The 24469-nt window shown below is 40.1% G+C and overlaps 1 protein-coding gene across 1 annotated transcript in view; it reads left to right on the plus strand.

Moving 5' to 3' along the window:
• sik2b (salt-inducible kinase 2b) overlaps positions 1–20779 on the plus strand; it is an 85616-nt gene extending 64837 nt beyond the window's left edge. The window contains exons 8-15 of the mRNA XM_022675039.2: positions 544–696; positions 1192–1350; positions 7991–8219; positions 9572–9850; positions 11917–12077; positions 16058–16165; positions 16248–16336; positions 17864–20779. Coding sequence (XP_022530760.1) covers positions 544–696; positions 1192–1350; positions 7991–8219; positions 9572–9850; positions 11917–12077; positions 16058–16165; positions 16248–16336; positions 17864–18419 — 1734 coding nt within the window. The 3' untranslated portion in view covers positions 18420–20779. The remainder of the gene's footprint in view (positions 1–543; positions 697–1191; positions 1351–7990; positions 8220–9571; positions 9851–11916; positions 12078–16057; positions 16166–16247; positions 16337–17863) is intronic.
• The last annotated feature ends 3690 nt before the right edge of the window (positions 20780–24469 follow it).

A 24469-nucleotide genomic window follows, 5' to 3' on the forward strand; every position in this document is an offset into this window, starting at 1 on the left:
GTTTTGTCATTGTTTAATTCCCCTTAATGTAACCCATCTGTCCTCAAATCAAACAGCATTAAAATACTAGAGCTCTGAGTGGTCCAGCAGACTAAGCGCTGCCACTGTGATTAGAAGATTGCTGGTTTGAATCAGTCCGGTCAAGCAGCTTACCATCAGCTGCCAGAGCCCTGTAAGAGCACAATTATCCTTGCTCTCTCTGGGTGGGTACAGAAGATGGCGCTCTTCTCTTTCCCCTCATCACTCCTAGGGTGATGTGGATCAGTACAAGGCTGCGTCTGTGGGCTGATGTATCAGAACCGAGTCGCTGCGCTTTCCTCCGAGTGTTAGCGCTGTGATGCTACTCTGCAACAGTTCAAAAAGAGGCGGAGTCTGATTACACATGTATCAGAGGAGGCCTGTGCTAGTTGGGGGGGCATCACTAGTGATAATAGGAGTCCTAATGAGTGGGTTGGTTGGGTGATTGGCCTTGTAAATTGGAGAGTGGAGAAATAAGTAAATACTTTCAATATTTTAATAATTAAATTCCTTTGTTTGTTACAGTCTCTTCAGAATAAGAGCTATAACCACTTTGCTGCTATCTACTACCTGCTTGTGGAGAGACTGAAGGCGCACCGTTGCAGTTTCCCTGTGGAGCCACGTCTTGATGCCCGACAGCGAAGACCAAGCACAATTGCTGAACAGACCATGGTGAAGGTAATTACAGATTGAAATTACAAGCTATTTTTCTACAAAGCATTTTCAAAGAGGGCAAAAGAGCATTTCCTGCCTTGTACCCAATGATTCAGTGGAGGATCCAGAACCAATGTAACAGTCAGAACAAGGTGAAAAATAGGGATGTGCCGTATCGTGGAATTTGGTGGAATAACCCTGGTTTTTAATCACAATTTTCATGCATCTTGGCATGTTTCCTCCTCCTCCACCAGTCTTACACACTGCTTTTGAATAACTTTATGCCTTTACTCCTGGTGCAAATTCAAGCAGTTCAGTTTGGTTTGATGGCTTGTGATCATCCATCTTCCTCTTGATTATATTCCAGAGGTTTTCAATTTGGTAAAATCTCTTTTTTTTTTTTTTTTTTTTTTTAACAGAGCTGTATGTCTCAAAATTGACATCCATCAAGCAAGCTATATATATTTGTATATGTGAATTCTCACTCACTGATTTATATGATATCTGTCTGTGTTTCAGTCGAGCAGCGGCGCTCCTCAGGTGAGCCTCCTCTCTCAGAACGTGCGACTGCTGCGTTCCCCAGGTGTACCCCAGGCCTCCGCTGATTCCTACGCCTTCCCACAATCCCCCTGTGCTCCGGAGCACAGCCTGATGGAGGAGGAGGTGGGAACTCCCAAAGTAAGTGAAAGACTGCTTAATCTCTGTTTTAAAACACTACAGGACATAAGCTTTTAACTAGGCACCAAGTTTGACCCCTCCTTCCTGCCGTATTCTGCCCCGCCCGACGCACTGATCTGTTGTCTCTCTGAAAAATTGAGCGATGCGCTCTGAACTTCCAGCTCAGACCCAGTCAGAGAGCTTTTTAAATTTTTTTACATACATATTTTATTTATATTTAAATATCCCCGATAAAAAATTGCGTCTGGAGAAAAAAACAAATGCGATTAACCCACCAGGCCGTTACACACAGCTGCTCACTATGAACTACTTCAGCTGGGGACTGAGGGGGCTACAGGCTGGCACACACTGCCTCTCTTACGGCTGAATGGAGTCCCTCTTTCCGCAGACGAGCGCTCACACACACCCCGCAAGTCCCCAGGGCTGTTGAGTAACCCAAGTCCATCCAGGGTCACGCAGAGCTGAGGCTGTTTACTTTAGCCCCTCACCACACCCGCGCTTTGGGAGGGCTTTTGTCCTGAGCTTCGCTGACAAACGCCCAGCTTGGCACTCAGTGCAGGATGTTACAGCAGAGAAGTGGTTTACAAGTACGTGCTGAGAAGCAGTTCGGTGTCCAGTAACATCATCAGGCCAGGGGTGTGCTGTATCGTATCATATCGTTACGCAATAATATCCCCAACATTAACTATATTATACTACTTTTTTTTGCTGTTTTTAGCAAAAGAAAAATTTACACTGTTCTCATTTCCCATTATATATCTACTAGATATATAGTATAATTTATTTTATTTTAATCCTGGATATATGGAGATATTTGGAGTGCATTATTAATATTATTAGTATCATGACATTCTGGATCATTGACTTCTGTCACAATTTGTATTTGTTTTTTTATATAATTTTATTTCTCCCATAATTTTTCCCATTTTTACACGGTCAATTACCCAAACCACTCATTAGGACTCCCCCTATCACTAGTAATGCCCCAACACACCACGAGGGTGAAGACTAACACATGCTTCCTCTGATACATGTGAAGTCGTTGCTGATGTAGCATTACCGAGCAGCATCACAGCGCTAGCGCTCGGAGGAAAACGCAGCAACTCGGTTCCGATACATCAGCTCACAGACGCCCTGTGCTGCAGATATCACCCTAGGAGTGATGTGGGGAGAGAGCGCCATCTACCCACCCGGAGGGAGCAGGGCCAAAGCTGGCGGCTTGAAGGCAAAGCTGCATAAGTGGGGTTTGAACCTGTGACCTCCCGCTCATAGTGCCAGTGCTTTAGACCGCTGGACCACTCGGCACCCCCAAATTCTTGTAGTTTTTAAATATTGTATGCAATAATATAATTATTTTGTTGATTTTTATTTTGTTGCAGTAGTGTATTCTCGAAATATATATATTTTTTTATATCAGTGTTTTGTCATATCGTCAAGAGTATCACAAATTTATCACACGAATACTGTGAAATATCTTGATTTTAGAGCCATATCGCCCACTCCTAATTTCAATGCACGTTACTTCCAGCATCTGTCTCTGATTGATATTCTCTGCCTTAAATGATTAAGAAATATAATATAATGTATATTGTCACTGTCCAGAAAATAACAAGTATCTCCTAAACAGCAGGTGTACAGGAGAGGAATAAAACCTGAACTTTCAATGAAAATCAATGTAAAAGGAGTTTATTTCAAGTCATTTTGGAGAATATCTATTGATCCACTCATTAAGAAATTTTGACACAGTGTAAAGAAGAATTAGTTTGTTCATATTGTGTAGTAAACTAAAAATCTACAAAAATGGAGATACTTGTTTTTATTGGACAGGAGCGATATGTGCGACTCGCCCACTGAGTGCTTCTACTGTAAATACAAAGATTTAGTTTTGGCTCTTTTTATCTCATTTTTTTTATCTTTTCTTTCAGTGTGTCTCTTATTCCTACGTTTTCAGGAAACTGTATGTTTGCTTTCGTCCGTCTACCTCTCTGTTCTTCCACCTCCTGGTTGGCGAACGGACTCCAGCCTGCCAGTTCTGTGATACTCCTCTAACAATTAAACATATCTTAGTAGACTGCCCTGCACTTTTGACCACCAGAAAGGACTTTTATAGGGTTACAAACGTGAAAGAACTGTTTGAAACTATTCCACCAGCTAAAATACTTAATTTTCTGGAAGTCCTTCATATGAAGACACTAATTTAAGACTGTGATGCTCAAGATATGAACATTGTTGATGCCATCATGTTGCTGATATGGCACAAAACCCAAACAAACAAACAAACTCTGTTCTTCCACTCTTTTACTCACTGACTAGCCATGAGGGAAATGCAGGAGGGATAGATAAGGTTCACGCACAGCTGCCAGTCTTACATAAGTGACTCAGGCCACAGTCGACGGACGTGACAGCTGCCCATTCGTCCTGTCCCAGCCGTCCACCCCTGTCCTCTCTCTCTCCCTCTCACTCCCTCTCTCTCTCTCTCTCTCTCTCTCTCTCTCTCACACACACACACACAAACTCTCCTCCTCTTGCACAGTTCACTATTCATTTACTCACTCTTAAACTCACATACATACACAGAGATAGATAGATGGATGGATGGATGGATGGAAAGATAGGTAGATGGATACATGGAAAGATAGGTAGATGGATACATGGAAAGATAGGTAGATGGATACATGGAAAGATAGGTAGATGGATACATGGAAAGATAGGTAGATGGATACATGGAAAGATAGGTAGATAGATAGGTGGATGGATGGATGGATGGATGGATGGATGGGTAGGTAGGTAGGTGGGTAGATGGATAGATAAGTAGATGGATGGTAGATGGATAGATAAGTAGATGGATGGGTAGATAGATGGATGGGTAGAAAGGTAGATAGGTAAGTAGGTAGGAAGATAGGTAGATGGATAGATGGATAGATGGGTAGGTGGATAGATAGATAGATAGATGGATAGATGGATAGATGGATAGATAGATCGATGGATAGAAAGATAGATGGATAGAAAGGTGGATGGATGGATGGATGGATGGATGGATGGATGGATAGGTAGGTAGGTGGGTAGATAAGTAGATGGATGGGTAGATAGATGGATGGGTAGAAAGGTAGATAGGTAAGTAGTTAGGAAGATGGGTATATGGATGGATGGATGGATGGATGGATGGATGGATGGGTAGGTGGATGGGTAGGTGGATGGATAGGTAGATAGATAGGTGGATGGATGGATGGATGGGTAGGTAGGTAGGTGGGTAGATGGATGGATGGGTAGGTAGGTAGGTAGGTGGGTAGATGGATAGATAAGTAGATGGATGGTAGAGGAATGATAAGTAGATGGATGGGTAGATAGATGGATGGGTAGAAAGGTAGATAGGTAAGTAGGTAGGAAGATGGGTAGATGGATGGATGGATAGATGGGTAGATAGATAGATAGATAGATAGATGGATAGATGGATAGATGGATAGATAGATAGATAGATGGATAGAAAGATAGATGGATAGAAAGGTGGATGGATGGATGGATGGATGGATGGATGGATGGATAGGTAGGTAGGTGGGTAGATAAGTAGATGGATGGGTAGATAGATGGATGGGTAGAAAGGTAGATAGGTAAGTAGTTAGGAAGATGGGTATATGGATGGATGGATGGATGGATGGATGGGTAGGTGGATGGATAGGTAGATAGGTAGGTAGGTAGGCATCATTACAGGGTACAAGAAATAAACAGAGAAGTAACAGAGGAAAATAAATAAAATACAGAATGCAAGTACAAATACAATATATAAGTATCCAAAGAGTCCAGCTGAGGAGATATTACATTACATTACATTACATTACATTTATTAAAGATAGCGAGAGATTCTCCTGATCTGGTAGTAGAAGGTAGTTAGTTAGAGGTGTTAGGAGAGTAAGTGCTCTTTGAAGAGCTCTCTCTTCAGGAGTTTATTAAAGATAGCGAGAGATTCTCCTGATCTGGTAGTGGAAGGTAGTTTGTTCCACCATTGGGGAACTCTGTATGAGAACAGTCTGGATTGCTTTGTGTGAATGTTTGGCAAAGCGAGGCGACATTCATTGGAGGAGCGCAGCGGCCGGGAGGTAGCGTAAGCCTTCAGGAGCGAGTGCAGGTAGGAAGGAGCCTGTTCTGTCATCACCTTGTAGGCGATTGTAAGAGCTTTGAATTTAATGCGAGCATCAACTGGTAGCCAATGGAGCTCAATGAGCAGCGGGGTGACATGTGCCCGTTTTGGCTGGTTGAAGACCAAACGTGCTGCTGCGTTCTGGATCATCTGGAGTGGTTTTACTACACAGGCCGGGAGGCCAGTTAGCAGGGCATTGCAGTAGTCGAGGCGTGAGATGACGACCGCTTGCACCAGGAGTTGGGTGGCCTGTTGCGTCAAGAACGGTCTAATTTTTCAGATGTTATAGAGCGCAAAGCGGCAGGACCGAGCAACTGAGGCCACATGGTGCGTGAAGGAGAGTTGGTCATCAACCAGAACACCCAGGTTCCTAGCAACCTTTGTCGGTGAGAGAGAGAGAGAGTCGATACTTATAGAGAAGTTGTGTTGAAAAGATGGTTTTGCTGGTATAACCAGAAGTTCAGTCTTTGAGAGACAGTATTATTGCACTCTCTTTAAGAATTATTGCATTTGGTCTGATTTGTGTTTTAATGAGTCTTTTAGAAATTATACACACACACACACACACACACTCATACCCAGTATGTCAGGTGTGGTTTATTCTACTGTGTTATAAAGCTTTTGAAAGCACTGTGTTCTCAGTTCCCAGAACAGGTCCTCTCTGAAGTGTTACTCTAGTGCTGGTGAGCTCAGAGTATTGCTTCCTCTTCACGTGACTCAGGTTCACATGGTTTATTAGTGTTTCTCGATAAAGAGCCTGCTGAGAGGATTGCTTCTCTCTGCTGAAAGAGAAAAGCAAGCTGTACAACTTGTGAGATTTAGAAATGAAGAAGAAGAAATGTGGGGCTGCCATAGAGATGAACAATAAATTTATATTTTATTCAGGGTTAGCAGCATTATTGATTATAAAGCGCACTGACCATTTCTGGGAAAATTTAAGGATTTTAAGTGTTCCTTATAGTGCCAAAAATTAAATTACAATCAATGCTTTACTTAAGCATTTGTTAAAAGTAATATATTAATAAAGTAATATATTAATTTTACAGTTATAACTGATAACCGTACACTGAGCTTCAAGAATGATCTCACAGAGGACAGTGTGACTGCTCGGGCGGGGATTACATAATTCGTCCTATGATGGTGATAATCTTGAGGCCACATGATCTGTGTGTGCTCATTGGTGTGTGTATGTGGGTGTGTGTGTGTGTAGAAGAACCCAGGCCTCATGATGAGCTGGTGTCTGAAGTGAGAGCAGAAAGGAAGGGGGTTGACTCTCCCTGTACATTCACTCTCTCTTTCAGGCCACCCGTCTCTCTCTTTCTCTCTCTCTCTCTCTCTCTCGCTCTGTGTGTTGGGTAAAAGCATTCCTGGCCCAGCACACTGCAGGAAACTGTGATCAGGAGTCATACAAAAGCTCTGCGCTCTCGCTTTCTTTCTTTTTCTCTCTCTCTCTCTCTCTCTCTCTCTCTCTCTCTCTCTTCCCCCCCCTCTCTCTCTCTCTCTTTTAGCTCCATGTCAGTTAAGGATGTGTGTGTGTGTGTGTGTGTGTGTGTGTGTGTGCATGCATGAGTGTGTGTGTGTGTGTGTGTGTGTGTGTGTGTGTGTGCGTGCAAGATTGCGTGTCTCAGTAGACTCGGGTCGGCATGAGGCTCTGGCTGCCCTCTCAGCCAAAACACACTTCCTGTCCCCGCATTCCAGACTCCCCCCCCCCCCCTCTCCACTGCACACACTCGTCTGAGTGAAGCGAGAGAGAAAGGGAGGAAGACAGAGAGAGGGAAAAAGAGGGAGAGAGGGACACAGACAAAAAGAGAGCGAGGGGGGAAGGAGGGTCAGCACAGACATTTGTTTTATTACTCAGTTCTTCAGCCGTGAGTTAGATCTTGTTGTGTTCATTGTTCAGCTCAGCATTGTGGCCTTCTCAGTGTGTATAGCTGTGTATAACACCTTAGCAACCACCTAGCAACACTTTAGCAATCAACACAATCAACTGTACCATACTAACTGCTCAGCAGCTCCTTAGTAATCACCAGCAACACTTTAGCAAGCAACACCTGTACTATACTAAATACTTAGCAGCTCCTTAGTAACTACCTAGGAACAATATCTTTACCACAGTAACTGTGCAACATCATGTCATCACCTAGCAACACTTTAGCATGCAACACCTATACCATACTAACTGGTGAGCAGATTCTTAGTAACCACCTATGAACAACACCTATACCACAGCAACTGTGCAGCCTCTTGTCATCCACTTGTCAACAACACCTTAGCAGTCAGCTAGCAACACCTTTGCAACCAGAACCTGAGCTGGTTTTAAAAATCATATGGTCATGAAATTTGCCTTGAAGGCATGAAAAAGTCATGAAATTTATTGGTTAAAACGTATATGAACCCTGACCCCTATTGCCCACTTTAATTTTAGTATTTCTCTATATTTTGTGAGGCTGTTATGGAGTGAACAGTCACTTTAATATTAAACTCAACGCTGATTTTTGTCTGCAGGTGGACGGCTGCATGCTGGATCCTCTCCCTCCTGTGGCAGTGCGTAAATCCAGCACTTCATCTCCCAGCAATATGATGGAGATGTCGATTGACGAGGGCATAGAGACAGAGGAGCCTGACGCAGAGGAGGATCACGCCCACATGTTTAACGCCTATCAGACACGTTTTAGCCAGCGGAGACACACCCTCTCAGAGGTCACCAACCAACCAGGAGTCCTCACTAGTGCAGGTCAGCTCACAGTCATTAATAATCTGAAGTCAGCAATGCAGCTAGCAAATAGTTTCACATTGTGCATGGTTACAATAACCTTCTGTCCCAAGATGTGTTAAGTTGCTAAGTAATCTTACCATATTTTTCGCACTATAAGGTGCACTATCTATGAACGACTATTTTCTGGCCTATTTTCTGGTCTATTTGGTGCCCTGGATTATAAGGTGACACTATGAGGAACTTCTAATTCAGCAGGTCTCGCCGCTAAGCTAAGTAAAAAAAAAAAAATGTATTAAAAAAGAATTTCAAGTCAAACGAGCACTGGATGTTAATCTACACAGATTTCTCTCCTGAAAACCTTTTATTTGCTTGAGTAAAGCACTTCCATTTATTTACAGTAAGCTTTGATTCCTGAATTTCTCCATCACTAAGGCTGGAGCATTAGCATTAGCAGCTAACCGCCCGATAGCGCTACACTGAGGAACCCTGAGTGCTCCGCTAAGCCAGGGCGATATTAACTAGCGCTTCATCCCACGTATATTGTTTTCAGACTAGTCTGATATACTCGTCTCTTAACAGTAAAAGAGCTAGCATGGTATAAGACTAATGCTAATGCTGCTCCAGCAGTGCTAGCTGGGGTTAGCAGCAGGCTACATGCTGATAATACTCAACACTGAACGGTCAAGTAGTGGTTAGCAGCTAATGCTAATACTGCTCCAGTCTCGGTGCTGGAGAACTAAACTGAAACTCCTGTATAACTCTGTACTTCAGTGGAGTGGCTTTACTGCTCCTTTTTAATACCTGACTGGTAAAATTCATACATAAGGAGCACCGGATGATAATGTGCACTGGTGATTTTTGGGGAAAAATAAAGGCTTTTAAGTGCAATATATAGAGTATATATACACATTCTAATGTGATTTCTGATGCTCAGCAGATGTAGGATTGTAGGATTATGTATCATAGGGTAGCTTTGTGGATTATGTTTGATTATAATTGCATTATGCTATAGCTATCATATTGGGACTCCCCTAGTTAATACTCTTGTTAGCTTCATAGCTCCAAAACTAGCTCTAGATTAACTTTGACTGAACCATAGAATAATTTAAATTAATAATCTTTTAACAATAAATTTTACTAAAAGTAGTTTCCTCTTTCTGAAAAACTGGTTAGTTGTTGGTGAATGTTTTTATGTCCTTGAAATGTTTTAGTTTAAATTATTTTAATTATTCTGTATATTCAGGAAGATGCAGAAAAGAAGCCAAATGGTTGTACTTGCTATTATAGTGTCTCTGTAATGTGCTGGAATTGAAATCTCCAAATCTGCTTGTTGTTAAAGAGCTGTGCACTTTTTTCTGAATGTGTTTTAGGGAAGCTGTTCAGTCTGGGTCACAACCCGTCCCTGGGCAGCGTGGACTCTGAATATGACATGGGATCCATGCACAGTGATCTGAGCCTGCTGGAGGACACGTCGTCTCTAAATGAGGCCGTCTTGGCAAACACGCCCATCAGCCGGGTGACTCCGCCTTTCGCACGGCCGGCGAACCCCGCCATGCAGGCGCTGAGCTCACAGAGGAGAGAAGCTCACAATCGCTCGCCTGTCAGCTTCCGCGAGGGCCGTCGAGCATCAGACACCTCCCTCACACAAGGTATTTGATGTACAAATCTGTCAAACATGCACCAGGGATAGGGATAGTACATAGTTCATACAGATAAGGTCAACGTTATTAGCCCCGTAGAAACTTTTGTCTATTCTCCTAAAATACTGTCAGTTCTTTGCAATATAGATTTATAATCCCTGATTTGGGCCCATTTCGGTCCACTTTGGAATGTAAAATAAAAATAAAATATTCAACATTTCTTCTGTTGAAAACTAAGATGATCAAAATTATTAGCTCCCATGTTTTTTTTGTTTTTTTAAAGCAAATTAACAGGGCTTCAAAGCAGGGGTGTCGACTGGCCTGGGCTCCGGGGCTTCAGCCCCGAATGATTATCCAGTAGCCCCAAACAATTTTGCTCAGCTCAGCTGGACTATTAATAATGAGGCAGGCCACTGACCGTTTTGTAAATGAAAAATCTATTAACGCCAATCATAGTGCCGGTTCAAGCATAAAGTTCCGCCTTTCAGGAGAAACAGCCAATCAGCTTGCTGGTTTTACAGAGTGCAGAGAGGAGAGTCAGTGTGCGACTGGGAAAGCCCTCCCTCACTGTGAGTTAAAACAAATCTGGATATATGGCGATTTTTTACCTTTTACCTAGGAAAGGTAGCGGTAGCTAATCATGTAAACTGTGATTACATTGTCTCTGATATCTGGTTAAAAATTCTGATTCTCTGAATCAAAACACACAGATTAAATTTAAGATTAGATTTAATCTGTGTGCTTAATAAAGTTAGCTTACCTTTGGAATTAGCTAGAAATGGTTTGAGGAAAAAACTATATATATGTAAACTTCATATGTTCAACTTGCCCTGATGTTCCTGATCCTTACAATAACTATTTCATTTTCAGATTGTGTTCAATAATTTAGGATTGCAGGAAAAAAAAAATCATTTAGCTAACTAGTTAGTTTAGTTTAGTTTAATACATGAGTAATTCTTAGAGTATTAATTGTGTAGGCATCTTAGGACTAATAATTATTCATATTTCTTTCAATAATTTGTTTCAGCGTGTCATAAAAGGTAAAAGAGCAGTTTAGACACAAGTGAATTGTTCACATTATTACATTGTTTCATTAAATCCATTGTTGACATACTGTTTTGCATACTTCATTGATACTCATAGTATGATACTATGATATTATTTTTTAATAGCCAACAGCCCATTTGCAGAATTTGTCCACCCTTTGTTTTAGTTTAAATCAATTGAGTCACAAAGGTATCTATAGTAACAGATATTTTTACCAAGGGTGCCCAGACTTTTGCATGCAGCTGTATAGGTCATTCTAAAATCGAAGCTTGAATGGAGAATGGAGCGAAACCAGATCAGAGAGAGGTTAGAAGGTCTGTGATGTGAATGTAGTTTTCTCCTTGTTTCCTGCTGGGAGCTGCAGGCCTCAACCTGAGCAGGCAACTCAATTTCAGCGCAGCTTGATCTTCTTCTACACATCATTCAAATGAGTCACTCTCTGAGACACGGGTCTGGCTGATGCGCATCTAAATATATAAAGCCTTCTATTGGATCTCTTATCTCTCTCTGGTTTTGTCTTTTTTTTTTTTTTTTTACTATCCCTCTCAACACGCCCCACAGTCTGGTGACACAGGGACTGATTCAGTGGCTGCTTTGAAGCCCCATCGTCCTGTGCTGTTTGTCTTTATAATTATTCCCAATCACTCGAGGACCCAAAAATAACTGGAGGATGTTTGATCAGTCCGGACACAGGAGGAGTGAAGAGTCACCGGAACGCTGAAGCGCTCTCGGAGCAGGGATGAATCAGTGGTACCGTGCGAGCACAGGCCGTGGGCGTTCCCAAAATAGCCCGATTAGCGGCGTGAGTCAGGTCACATGGGGCAGCGGCAAAGGAACAGTCAGAGGTGGTGTGGGCGAAATGGCACTGCTGCACCTGAAACTCTCTGGTGTGAAATGCTATTATTGTAGAAGCGCTCATACAGACAGCAGCGTGGAAATCAGAGCTGCTATGCTGCTCATTCATGTTAAAAATAGACCGCTAACAATAATTCCTGTGCTATTTTCTGCCCCTTCTGTTTTTCTGCTAGGCCTGGTGGCTTTCCGGCAGCACTTGCAGAACCTGGCTCGGACCAAAGGCATCCTGGAGCTCAACAAGGTCTACGAACAGATGGGCTCTGGGGAGAACCCTTCTTTAGGACCTCTGAGCCCCCAGACACACCCACATGACCTGCTGGACCCCTTGCTTCAGGTGAGTCCTTACCAGCTCCCTTCATGTAGAGCTGAACAATATGGCCAAAAATTTATAGTAAGTAAGAATTTGCATTGTTGTTTTATTCTATAAACTACGGACAACATTTCCCCCAATTTCCTAATAAAAATATTGTCATTTAAAAGCATTTATTTGCAAAAAATGAGAAAGTTTTAATAAAGTTTTAAGAGTTCAGAAATCAATATTTGGTGGAATAACCCTGGTTTTTCATCCCAGTTTTCTTCATGCATCTTGGCATCATGTTCTCCTCCACCAGTCTTACACACTGCTTTTGGATAACTTTATGCAGCTTTACTCCTGGTGCAAAAATGCAAGCAGTTCAGTTTGGTGGTTTGATGGCTTGTGATCATCCATCTTCCTCTTGATTATATTCCAGAGGTTTTTCATTTGATAAAATTAAAGAAAATCATAATTTATAAGTGGTTTCCCCAGAGCTGTATATGTAAATGCTGACTGATGGAACAGACAAACTAAGGTTTAACACTATAAATGAATGTACAATCCCTATTTTGGCAAGCAACAGGCCACTGTTATATTTCACTGTTATATATATAATTATAAATGTGTTGTAACAACTTATTAATGTATTTAATTATAATGTTATTAATAAAATTAATTAACTAATTTATAAACTATTCATAAACCATTTAGAAAGGAGCCTTATTTTAAAGTGGTTCCCATAAAATAATAAATCAAATGCACCCAGACCTTAAAATAATAAAGTAACCCCATCCATGAGCAAAAAACGAACCTAAATCCACACAGACAGCATTTAAACAACAAATAACAGAAACAGAAAATATCAGCAATGTCCACATTTAAAGGCTAATGTGTAGAGGTGTGTTTTAAGTCTCTTTTTAAAGATTTTTTTTATTTAGACCCAGCAAGTCTTATATATCCACAGCATACACAGAAAAAGCATGATCTCCTTTACGTTTCCTCCTCTTCCTAGGGACTACTAAAAGACCCTCAATAGCCCCATGAATTTCTGTCAATATAATATAATTCTGATATGAATGTGAATAGTATGAACGTCTTATACACTAATAGAGCTGGGCAATATGGTAAAAATATTGTAGAATTGTTAAATAGTACAATGATATTTAAAGATATTTTCACAATACACAAAATTATCACAATGTTTTGACATGTAGATACTCATACACCGTTTCAAATACTCTTTTATGAAGAGTACATTGATTTTTATTTATTTTATTTTTTTCCTGCTCATCATCCAATTTTTGATATAATATATATAATATCCTCCCGAGACCCAGACTTTTACTTACTGTTTATTTTAATTTTTAATATACTTACAAGTACAAAAATTAATCTTTCTACAGAAAGTCATTTTTACTAACATGGGGACATTAGTTTAGTAGTTTATGTAACATTTTAAAAATTCTTACCATTCTTACCAAATTTTAGTTTTTTTCTAGAGTAAGCACATAAACTAGTTTTAAACATAAAAATGGATAAAAAAAAATTGTTTTGTTTCTGTCTGGACTGGCTGTAGAAACTTTTGACTGGGCTTCCTGCTGTCTTGTTTTCAATCCATTAAGCGTAATGTTGTCATGTGATTACTAGATGGTACGGGCATTGTCTCCAAAAGAGGCCAAATGGCCGATATTTAAAAAAATTAGGAATTAGAGAAGCAGAAATGTAACGTCCACATATGAGGACGTTAAAAATTATCACAATACAGTAACATATCATCATATTGCCCAGCTCTAATCCCATGTATCCTCCGTCAGCTGGCCTGAGGTCAGTGTTGAAGGAGATTGGGTACCTGGCTCTGCCCTAGCCGATCTCACCCCATCCACCACCCTGCTGATACACAGACACCGCGCCTTATGTAATACCCGAGGAAGAAGCAGCCAATTGTCAGTTGTTTACTGTCCGGCTCGGGAGCACCATGAATGCAGCTATTGTTGGAGTAACAGGCCTCATACTGGTGACTGGTGCTCTCTGCTCCAACAGTTATTCACTAAACACAGGGCTTCATAGTAAGAGAAAGACTAATTCTTCCAATATGAACATAACTCTACGTTCAGGCGCCACTGTCTACTCATGTTTATTAACTCTTACATTAGCCCCACAACAGAGACATCTCCACTGGGGCAGAAATCAAGAGGTATAAAAATTAAACTAATTCTAGTAAGAGCATTTAATTACTATTGCAGATGAGCAGACAGGTAGATGATCAGGTATACCTGTCAAGTTTTGAGTTTAAAAATTAGAGAAATTTTGCGCCTCCTTCTACGAGCCATCCCACCAGCCCAACCGAGGTTCAGTCTCCCTTTTTAAGACAGGTTTACAAGAAATCTAAAATAAGCACCTGTGAACCACTAAAAAAACTACAATTAGATGATCAGAATATCTTTCTTGACACTGAAATGCTGTGTACATTTCTAAATATGTATTTCTTATAATACAGCCTAAATAAAAACACAAAAGGGAATTAAAGCATAATAAATACATTTATTTATTTCACATATTTTTAGTTTACGTACACATTGCTTGTCTTAAAGTGAAACACATTTTATTTTCATTACACAATTTTAGTTTGGAGAGGCATAGGAATGGTTTTAAAATTATAAAATAATACGGAAAAATTATGGAGGTAAATAATAAGGGGTAAAATACGGTAGTTTCCTGGCAAAAACGTGAGATTTCGCAGGTATGGGATAAAGTATTTTTGCCTGATCGCTGTAATGCATATTTCTTGATAAAGCCCATTTTATACTTCTGCGTCAAACCTGGTGTAGCCTATGCGTCGCTGTGTACCCTTCCCTGTAGCCTACGCATCTCCGGCTACCCTGTGCCATAGCTTGATAGCTTGATGCGCATTTCCTTGGAAATTTAACTGTGCGTCGCGCAACACAGACGGCCGCAGCTGTAATTGGTCCACCAAGCCTCGAGTTCCCGCCCACACATTCCTGCCTTTGCCACTTAAACAGCAGAGCGACGCAGAGCCACTGATATGCGCACACAGAAGTATAAACACGCTCCTCTGCGTAGTGCACTTTCACTGGATATGCATAGGCTCCAGCGTAGGTTCGGTTCAGAAGTATAAATTGGCCCTAATGCACCGAAATAAAAATTTTGGCCAAAGCCAAACAAAATTAAACATTTTATGAAACAAAATGTTTTTTATGCAAGGTTTTATTTATCAAAATTGGATTAATAAAGAGTCTAAATGTTTTTTGTATTTTTGGATTTTCATATAAAATGCATTCAACTACAATTTATAAATACTTTTTGAACACTGACCTTGTTTAATACACCAGCAGACAGACCAACAAAGCGTGTAGCAGTGTCTTTAACCACATACATTTCATACTGCTTTAGATTTGAATTAAATGTCATGAAGGCCTCGACTAGACAGGAGCAGATCAGCTGTGGTGCTACTTAACTACTCACCGAATTGATGACTTAGTTTTGTATCCAGTAAAATGCTTTCACTGCTGAAAAATAATTTAAGGAAAAACTGCAATATGATTTTAACCCTTTAAAGACTTTAAAGACTGGATTATGTTTCACTGATAGAAAAATATAAGAATGCACACAAAATAAGACTACTAATAAATGTCCCAATATATGAATACATTTAACTAAATTCTTTATTCCTAAACATAATTTAAAAAGTGTTCTAAATCACAAAGAATTAGTAAAAATGAGCTCGTTTTTCTTTTTTGTCCAGTGCAGTGGGCGGGGCTAGGCTGCTGTTTTATTGGCTGGTTTATGATCTATTCTGATGGACAACAGGTCTTAATTAGTGTTGTGTGCAACAAAACATTTAAAAAATGTCCATTGTAATTGATGCAGGGTCTGAAAGGGTTAAATAAATTAGTTATTAGTAAGTTGGTATATTCTGTACAAATTAGTCGGTCATTTTACTAAAAGACTTTTTACAAACACTTTTAGTTGCCAATTTTTATGTATGTGTTTGTATGTAGGGAGATGGAGCCCATCAGCACGGATTAGCCCTGTACTCGGGTGGACCTCAGCCGATGCTGTCCAGGAGACAGAGTCTGGAGCCTCAGTACCCCACACACAGAATCTCGGTAATTCAGAGTTAAAATAACCTGCTGTCCGTTCACTGTACAGGTGATCAGATTTCTTATAGTTCTTCCCATCACTTCACAGAAACCTAGTATGATGGCCAGCCCCAGCAGTTGCCAGATGTTCTGTAAAGAGATTCCACGCAGCCTAGAACAACAGCTGGCTGAACACAGGTAAATATTACGAGAATAAAGTTGTAATATTGCGAAATTAAAGTTGTAATATTACGAGAATAAAGTCATAATAAAAAAAAGTCTGTGTAAGTGTATGCTAGTATATTCTTTCAGTTTCTGTCAGTTTTGGAGCAACTGCATAAGACCTCATTTAATAAATACAATTCTGAAAAAAAAATAAGAGACCACTTCAGTTTCTGGATGAGTTTCTCTGATTTTACAATAGTATTTTTATAAAGTTTTAAGAGTTCAGAAATCAATATTTGGTTGAATAACCCTGGTTTTTAATTACAGTTTTGATGCATCTTGACATCATATTCTCCTCCACCAGTCTTACACACTGCTTTTGGATAATTTTATGCCTTTACTCCTGGTACAAAAATTCTCTTGATTATATTTCAGAGGTTTTCAATTTGGTAAAATCAAAGAAACTCATTGACACCTTCTTTTTCTTTTTTTTTTTCTTTTTTTTTCCCATGTGCAGAGCTGTATGTATATATTTTGTTTCTTTGTACAATTTGATGTGCATTAGTTTGTCTGAAACAATCATATTCTGTGCGTAAGTGCCTTAAGTCTGTTAGATTTGTCCCCACGTTCACAAGGTGAACTGACTAACCTTCTAGCTCACATAGAGAGAGAGGCCTGATAGACGAGACTTCTTGTCCAGCCTCAGATCTATTTTTACACTCATGACTCATAGAGTGGTTATGTTAACTTAATAATATACTTCAGCCCACCTGTAGCCAACATTCAAGCACCAACCAAGTAAAAAAAAAAAGGTAATAGTCTTGGTTTCCCGTCTGCTGTATTTAAGCAGTAGAACACGAGAGGAAGTGTGTTATCGCGAATGACATCACGGCTGTGATGTCATTCCCGATAACACATGACCTTGAGTGTTTTACTGCTTTTATACAACAGCTTTTTTTTTTTTTTTTTTTTTTTTTTTACAATAATGAAATATAATGAAAATGCCTTAATACGGACTGTGCCTTCCGCCAAAAGTACAGGCTAACACCACGAATTCTGAATATCAAAATTGGGAGTTAAGGGTGTTAGTAAATGTTAGGATCGTGAAATAACGCTGAAACTCTCCTCTCTTGCTCTGCAGAGTCGTCTTCATGTGAAAGCTGCGCGTTTGAGAGCATTTATACCTGTTTTCTGAGTAGCGTTGGTTAGCTAGGATTTGGTTAGGTTAGCGTAGCTTGCTTTAGCTCAGCATTAGCTTAGCTTAGCTTAGCTTAGCATGTCTGGTTACCGTTACAGCTATCAGACTGCGGCCAAGGTGCCTTGACTAGATGCTAGCCTATGCTAAGCTAATGTTGCTGCTACTGCTGCTGCTGCTGCTGCTGGAGGTAATGATTTAAAACTGTCCTGTGTGTGAATATGCCTTTACTCAGCAACGTGTCAGGAAAATGAAACAGACTTAGTGTGAGGAGGCCGAACACTTATCAACCAATCAGATTGTGAGGTGGGAACTAAATGTTATCTAATCTTTCTGATCATCTCCCTCCTGTTGTTAATCCCCAGGTTGCAGCAGAAGAGGCTGTATCTTCAGAAGCAGTCGCAGATGCAGGCCTATTTTAACCAGATGCACATAGTGGAGGATCCGTACAGCGGCTGCTCTACCATGAGCAGCCAGGACTCTGCAGCAGCTCCTCCTCAGGTCCAGGGCTCTATAGCCCCAGTGCTCCAGCAGCAGAGCCCCCAAGCCTCAGCATCATATCCCTCACATCCTCAAGCCTATAACCCTCTGATGGAGCCGTATCTGGGCCACTACCCACACCTGCAGCCTTCTGCCCTGCACCACAGCCTGCAGGGTCAGCTCCAGGGCCAGCAGCCGGATACCCTCAGCTACGGCTACCCACCCCAGGAGCCTAGAGCACCATGCGCCGTGGGGGACAGTATCCTGTATCAGGAGCAATACAGTCACCCGCTGGACCCTGGGCAGCCCCCTCCTCCGGGTGCAGTGGCAGGAGCTCCTCCTGCGTCCGGGTACGAAGGCCTGGCCATAGCCGACCCCTTTCTTGACGGGGAGATGATGGAGACGGTGGACTCCCAATCTGGCTTTGTGCTGGTGAATTGAGCGCAGGCATTCGAGGCAAACAACAGTATTAATTAACCTTGAGATCTGCTTTGCTGCTGGCGAATGGGAGAATAGAGGAGGAGATACAGGTACGGGGATGGACCAAGCATTTGTGCAAAGAAGAAACTTTCAGATGCGAAAGAAGAAACTTTCAGATGCGAAAAGATAACGAGGGCGTTATTTCTTTTCCGTTTTTTATTTCGTTTTCTCATCCAGTCTCCTCCCTACCTCCCTTTTCGTTCTCCGGTGCCTGCAGCAATAATGCATTTGCTGCTGGTTCTCCCCGGAGAAGGAGTCTGAAGTCTGGCAGAAGGCCACTTTTGAGGAAGCTCTGTATAAGTGGAAGTGGAAGCTCTTCTCCTGAGCGTAGCACCTGAGCCACGTCAGTCAGAGCTCTGGATGTTTTCCGTAGCAAACAGAGACGTTCCCAGTGCCCAGAGACGTGTGGCCGGGAGCCGAGACCACAAACGTGACTGGTTTTGTTTTAGAACAGGACTTTGTCTTGGCTCCCAGCAGTTTTTGAACTTGTGAACACCTTTGAACACTTGTGAACACTTTAGAACATTTCAAACAGGACGATACAGGACGTATTCAGATTGCACGCTTGTGAAGTGCAGTGTTAGTAAAAATAGACAAATAAATAAAAAAAATTATATGGCAATACTGAAGCAATATAATCAAGCTGGGACTGAACAAAGCCATAAACAGGACAGGACAAGGTCCAGCTCCACCAATCCCACAGTCCGTGAGAAAAAAAAAAAAACACGTTCGTCTGGCCTTCAACTGTAGTATTGTTACTTGCTCACTGTGTCCGTGGCATGAACTCTGAACTCTGTTCATGAACAACTGTTTCATGCAGCGAAGAAGAAGTGACGTGGAGTGAATCACAGCATTCCCACATTCACATTCTCTTCTCACACTGATTAAGCAGGGAGGAGCTGATCTGTTGTCCAGATGATGACATCATCATCATCATCATTATCTTGATGAGATCAGCCTCCCGGGGGTCAATATTGGAAATAATATGGTGGAATTTAAATTATTCTCAACACTAAATGGGTTTTTTGGCGGAATCTGCAGATTTTTAATTTTTTTTTTTTTTTTTTTAAGGAAATTTCAACGATTGAAAGTTTAGTCAGTCAACACTGGAATGAATGCAGCCAACTGATCACGTTACTCTTACACTATTTCTTACACACTCTTACATCAGTAAATGATTAAAAAAATAGAGAGGAATAAAGAAGACGGGGTTCTACTTAAGCACTACTTAACAAATCTTGTTTTTTTTTTCTTACAAAAAAAAAAAAACTTGAATAGGGTTTTTGATCACAATGAAATTTCTGGTTAATAATAATTATCGCAGATGATTATTATTATTGATAATTGCTTGAGAAAGTGTTGTAAAAGTGAAATAAGGCTGAAATGGCTTTGCAGGACTCCTGGCAAACATAAAAAAAAATACTGGAGCACTTTTTCTTTTCTCTTTTCTCTTTTCTCTTTTCTCTTTTCTGTCTGGAAGAAGCGAAAGGAATCGTAGTGAAAGTGGAATTAGCAGTCGGGCGAGTCCAGCCTGCTCTGCTAGTTCTGTCAACTTAAACCAAGAGACGAGACAAATCCTGCTCTCCCTAGTTCTGCACACAAGCTGCTCTCTCTCTCTCTCTCTCTCTCTCTCTCTCTCTCTCTCTCTCTCTCTCTCTCTCTCTCTCTCTCTCTCTCTCTCTCTCTCTCTCTCTCTTTCTTTCTCTCCAAGGACACGCGAGAGTCCCACGTGAGTCCCACGTGAGTCCCGCGCGAGAGTCTCACTGGTCTCAGTGATTGTCGTATGTGCTTTGTATAAATTAGGGTTTAGATATGTTTATTGGAAGTGCTTTCAAGATGCAAGGAATCATCATTTTCAGTGTGATAGTGTTCAGTGTGCCTTTTCTTTCTTTATTTCTTATTTTTTTATTTTTAATTAAGACCTGAATAACTTGTTTAACAAATTGATTCTGTTTCTGGTTTGGTATACCTTACAGGATATAAGTAGACCCAGGTTTTACGAAAAGGTACAAAACCAAAGTCCTCTCCGAAGTTTCCCTGTACAACCCCACCGTGTGGAGTTTGGAGCTTCTCGGTTAGTTTCAGAAATAGTGCTTTTTTCAATCAGTATATGATGTTGAAAAGTATTAATAGCAATATTTGTTATGAATAGTTATTAAAAAAAAAGAATCATGATGAATGTGTGACAGTATCATAATCTCTCCTTCAGCTGCCAAACACCATTCTTTAGAAATCCAATTCTACATTTACCCTCATTGATGTGACCACACATAAGCTAACTTTGCTGTTGAGATTAAAAAAAAAAAGTTTATTGAACAAAACTCTGGTCAAGCCTTTTATTTGCTTTGCATGTGCACATATGCTAGTTTTAGTACTGGATGTGACCTGATTCTAAAGTTGTCCTTATTTAACTGCTTGCAGTGTTTATGGAGTGGACAAATGTAGAACCATGGACTTCCTTTGAATGTTTGAACTGTTCTTTGTCTCTTAAGATCTATCCAGACGGGATTAGTTTCTCAGGGGGACGTCTGTGAAATATATTTCACTCTTCTACTCAGTGATAAAACTCCTGCATCCGGACTGCAATTGAAAAAACAGGAGGACCAGTGAGTTTTTTGTTTTTCTCGATCACATGACATCAGTAGCATTCAGTAGCTCCTCCATTTCCACTCGCTGTTGTGTTTTTAACGTGGATCTCTATGGAAACGCCCACCCAAAGTGTAATTATGCTGCGCGGCAGTGGACAAATAGCTATTTTATTATTAAACATGAGGAGACGAAACTTAGGGCATCGCCAGTTAACTGTTAGCTGTTATCGCTAATCCGCCATCTTGATTTTTTTATAATAAACACCCAATGGCAAATCGCATTAACAAGTACTAACATCTAAACTTTTGGTCAAAATAAGGACAAATATCTAAACTCTGTTAATATTTGCGTCTCATTTTAAGCAGGGCTGTATGGAGCACCTGAGGGGACATGAGGTATATATATATATATATATATATATTTATATATATAGTAGCAGTAGCAGTCTGTGTGAATATACTTTATATATCTCGTGCTCACCACTTATCAAGTTGTGCTTACCACTTTTTACGTAAGAAAAAAAATAATACAACATGTCCCTTATGTTTTTTTATTATTACAGAGCAACAAATTTCCATATTTCAGTTATTAAGTTACTCTTAGAGTTACGTGTAGACAGCACTATTAAACACCTAATGTAATTCACATCTTAAATCAGAAAAATATATAAAAAATAAAACATTTTACAGGGCCCTATATGATTTTTGGCATAATACAGCTTTGAAGCTGCTTAATAGGAAAGTAAAAACTTCACTGATCTGAATGTACTGGAGTTTATGAACTTGTGACAGTAAGTGTAAGAGGAAGAGCCTCTCGAGTGTCTCTTTGCCTCCTCTGAAACAGAACTCTCCCATTACGACACTCTAACGACTTCCTCCGTTGAGTTGAGTGATCTGATGAGGTCATGCCGTGGGAAATGTTCCTCTTACGCTTCGACGTGCTGAACTTCTCAGCTTCTGCTGAGAAACGAAACCGGTGGCGTCCGCTGTTAAACTGCTCCCACAGAAGGCCTGACCGCTGCAGATAAACTCAGCCATGAGGCAACAGGCAGATCTTCCGGCTGTTTACTAAAAACTGGACCTCACAAACTGAAGATGAGAAACAGTTGTGTTCTCTTTATGCTCTTAGCTTCAGGATCTCCAGAGCCGTTTCCTTTAAACAGTCCCAGACTTTGGGGCGATTGGGTCGACACCAGTTCTTTATGGCTCTCACTCACTGCAGGACAAAAGCCAGGAGCTCCAGCGGCTCGTGAACTAACCGTGTAGCTGCTCGTGCTTCACTGGAGGAACCAGACGCATCTGCAGTCCTGCAGATCCAACTATTTGTCTGGAGTTTTAGAATAGAACTGAAGGAAAGAGGGCTGATGTCCTTCCCTCCTCAAAAAAGAACATCCCAGGCTTTACTCAGGGACTAAAAGCAAGGGTTAGCCAATAGCACGACTGCTGCTGAAGAAATAATTAATTTTTTCTGCAAACTTAAGATATGTGAGCAACTTTAAGATATATTCATTAAAGTAAAGCAGCTTTAATCTGAAATGATCTGATCTATGAAATCCAAATCTGGAAAAAACGGATGATTTGGAAAATGCAGAAACAAAAAAAAAAAAAGAAAAACAAATGCAGTGTTTCTTATATTTACTTTTTTTTTTACTTTATTTTTTAGAATCAATAAAGTATCTATCTATCTATCTATCTATCTATCTATCTATCTATCTATCTATCTATCTATCTATCTATCTATCTATCTATCTATCTATCTATCTATCTATCTATCTATCTATCTATCTATCTATCTATCTATCTATCTATCTATCTATCTATCTATCTATCTATCTATCTATCTATCTATCTATCTATCTATCTATCTATCTATCTATCTATCTATGCCTATATGACTGCAATTTTCTCATTAAGCCTGTTTCTCTTTCTCTCCATCTCTATCTTTCTCCTTATGTAACTCGTGTTTCTATCTATCTATCTATCTATCTATCTATCTATCTATCTATCTATCCATCTATCTATCCATCCATCTATCTATGCCTACATGACTACATTCCAGAAAAGCTGGATCTGTGTGTTTTAGATATAATTTAATAATGTATTTAACAATTATAATGTGATTTTAACCTTTCATGTTGAGCTTCATAATAAACGCCCAATGGCAAATAGCATTAACAGTAAGTTCTAACATCCAAACCTCTGATCAAACTAAGGTCAAATATCTTAATTTTGCTAATATTTGCATATCACGTTAAGCATTTTCAGCAGGGCTGGTGAATTGAATTTTTACTATTTTTACATTTACAGAGAGAGTTTCCATATTTTAGCTATTAATGTAAACTTAGAATCTGGAACTTAGAAACTTAGAATAATGTGATTTTAAATAGGTGATGTCAACAGGCGACTGTAATCAAATCCTGGTACAAAATCAGTTTCCATTAAAAGAGGAGACTCAGATTTTCATGGATACTGTTTTCAGTTTTATTCGTTTTTTCTTTACATTTCAGATTTTTAGGTGTTTAATAGTGCTGTCTGTGATACAAAAGATCTATGGTCACACAAGCCAGCGGTTATTTTATTCTCAGGAGAATAAAGTCGTAATATTACGACAACAAATTCATAATATTTTTATGGGAAATGTAGTTCTAACTACTTGGGCTGCCGGTTTAAGAAGCACACATGAAAAGGAGCATTTTTTCCGCTCATGATCTGTTACAGGGCTGCTGTGATTACCATCAGTTAGCTATATTTATAACCTGCTGATTATTAATGCTCTAGTGTTACAGTGTCCAGATTTTGACATGGTGAAGTTGCTAACAGCAGCTGCATCGGGAGTACGGACGCTACTTCTGCTGCCCTTAGTTTGGTTATTGCTTGCAATATATCTTAAATACAATCAGTTCCAGTCGTGAATAAAGGAAATAAACCTTTTTTACTGATACAGGTTGACTGTCACAATAACTGTAACAATACAATAGAGCATCAATAAGCAGCAGGTTGGAAATGTAGCTAACTAACTGATGGTAATCACAGCAGCCCTGTAACAGGAAACGGAAAATTCTTCTTTCTGTTTGTGCTTATACATTCATTAATTTGGGCTTTAGCTAAAATTCAGTTAAACTGTACAGTTTAACCCCTTAACATGCCTTGTTCCGTATACAGGCTACAGGTGTAGGTGATACAAGACCCTTTTTCTGCAGTAAAATATATTTTTAAATATACAAGTATGCTTTTCAGTATTGCTTCTTATCAAACATGGAAGTGTTTTATTTAATGCTTGAATAGAAATCCTCAAGATTTAGTGTTGTAATGTCAGGCAGACAATGGACAAAAATTGACAAAAAAGGGGTCAAAAACTTTAATGGATTACGTGATTAAAGGTGATTAATTTAGATCAATTAATCAAAGAGAAATTCAATGTCA

This window comes from Astyanax mexicanus, chromosome 18 (assembly GCF_023375975.1).
Source record: "Astyanax mexicanus isolate ESR-SI-001 chromosome 18, AstMex3_surface, whole genome shotgun sequence".
Taxonomy (NCBI): domain Eukaryota; kingdom Metazoa; phylum Chordata; class Actinopteri; order Characiformes; family Acestrorhamphidae; genus Astyanax; species Astyanax mexicanus.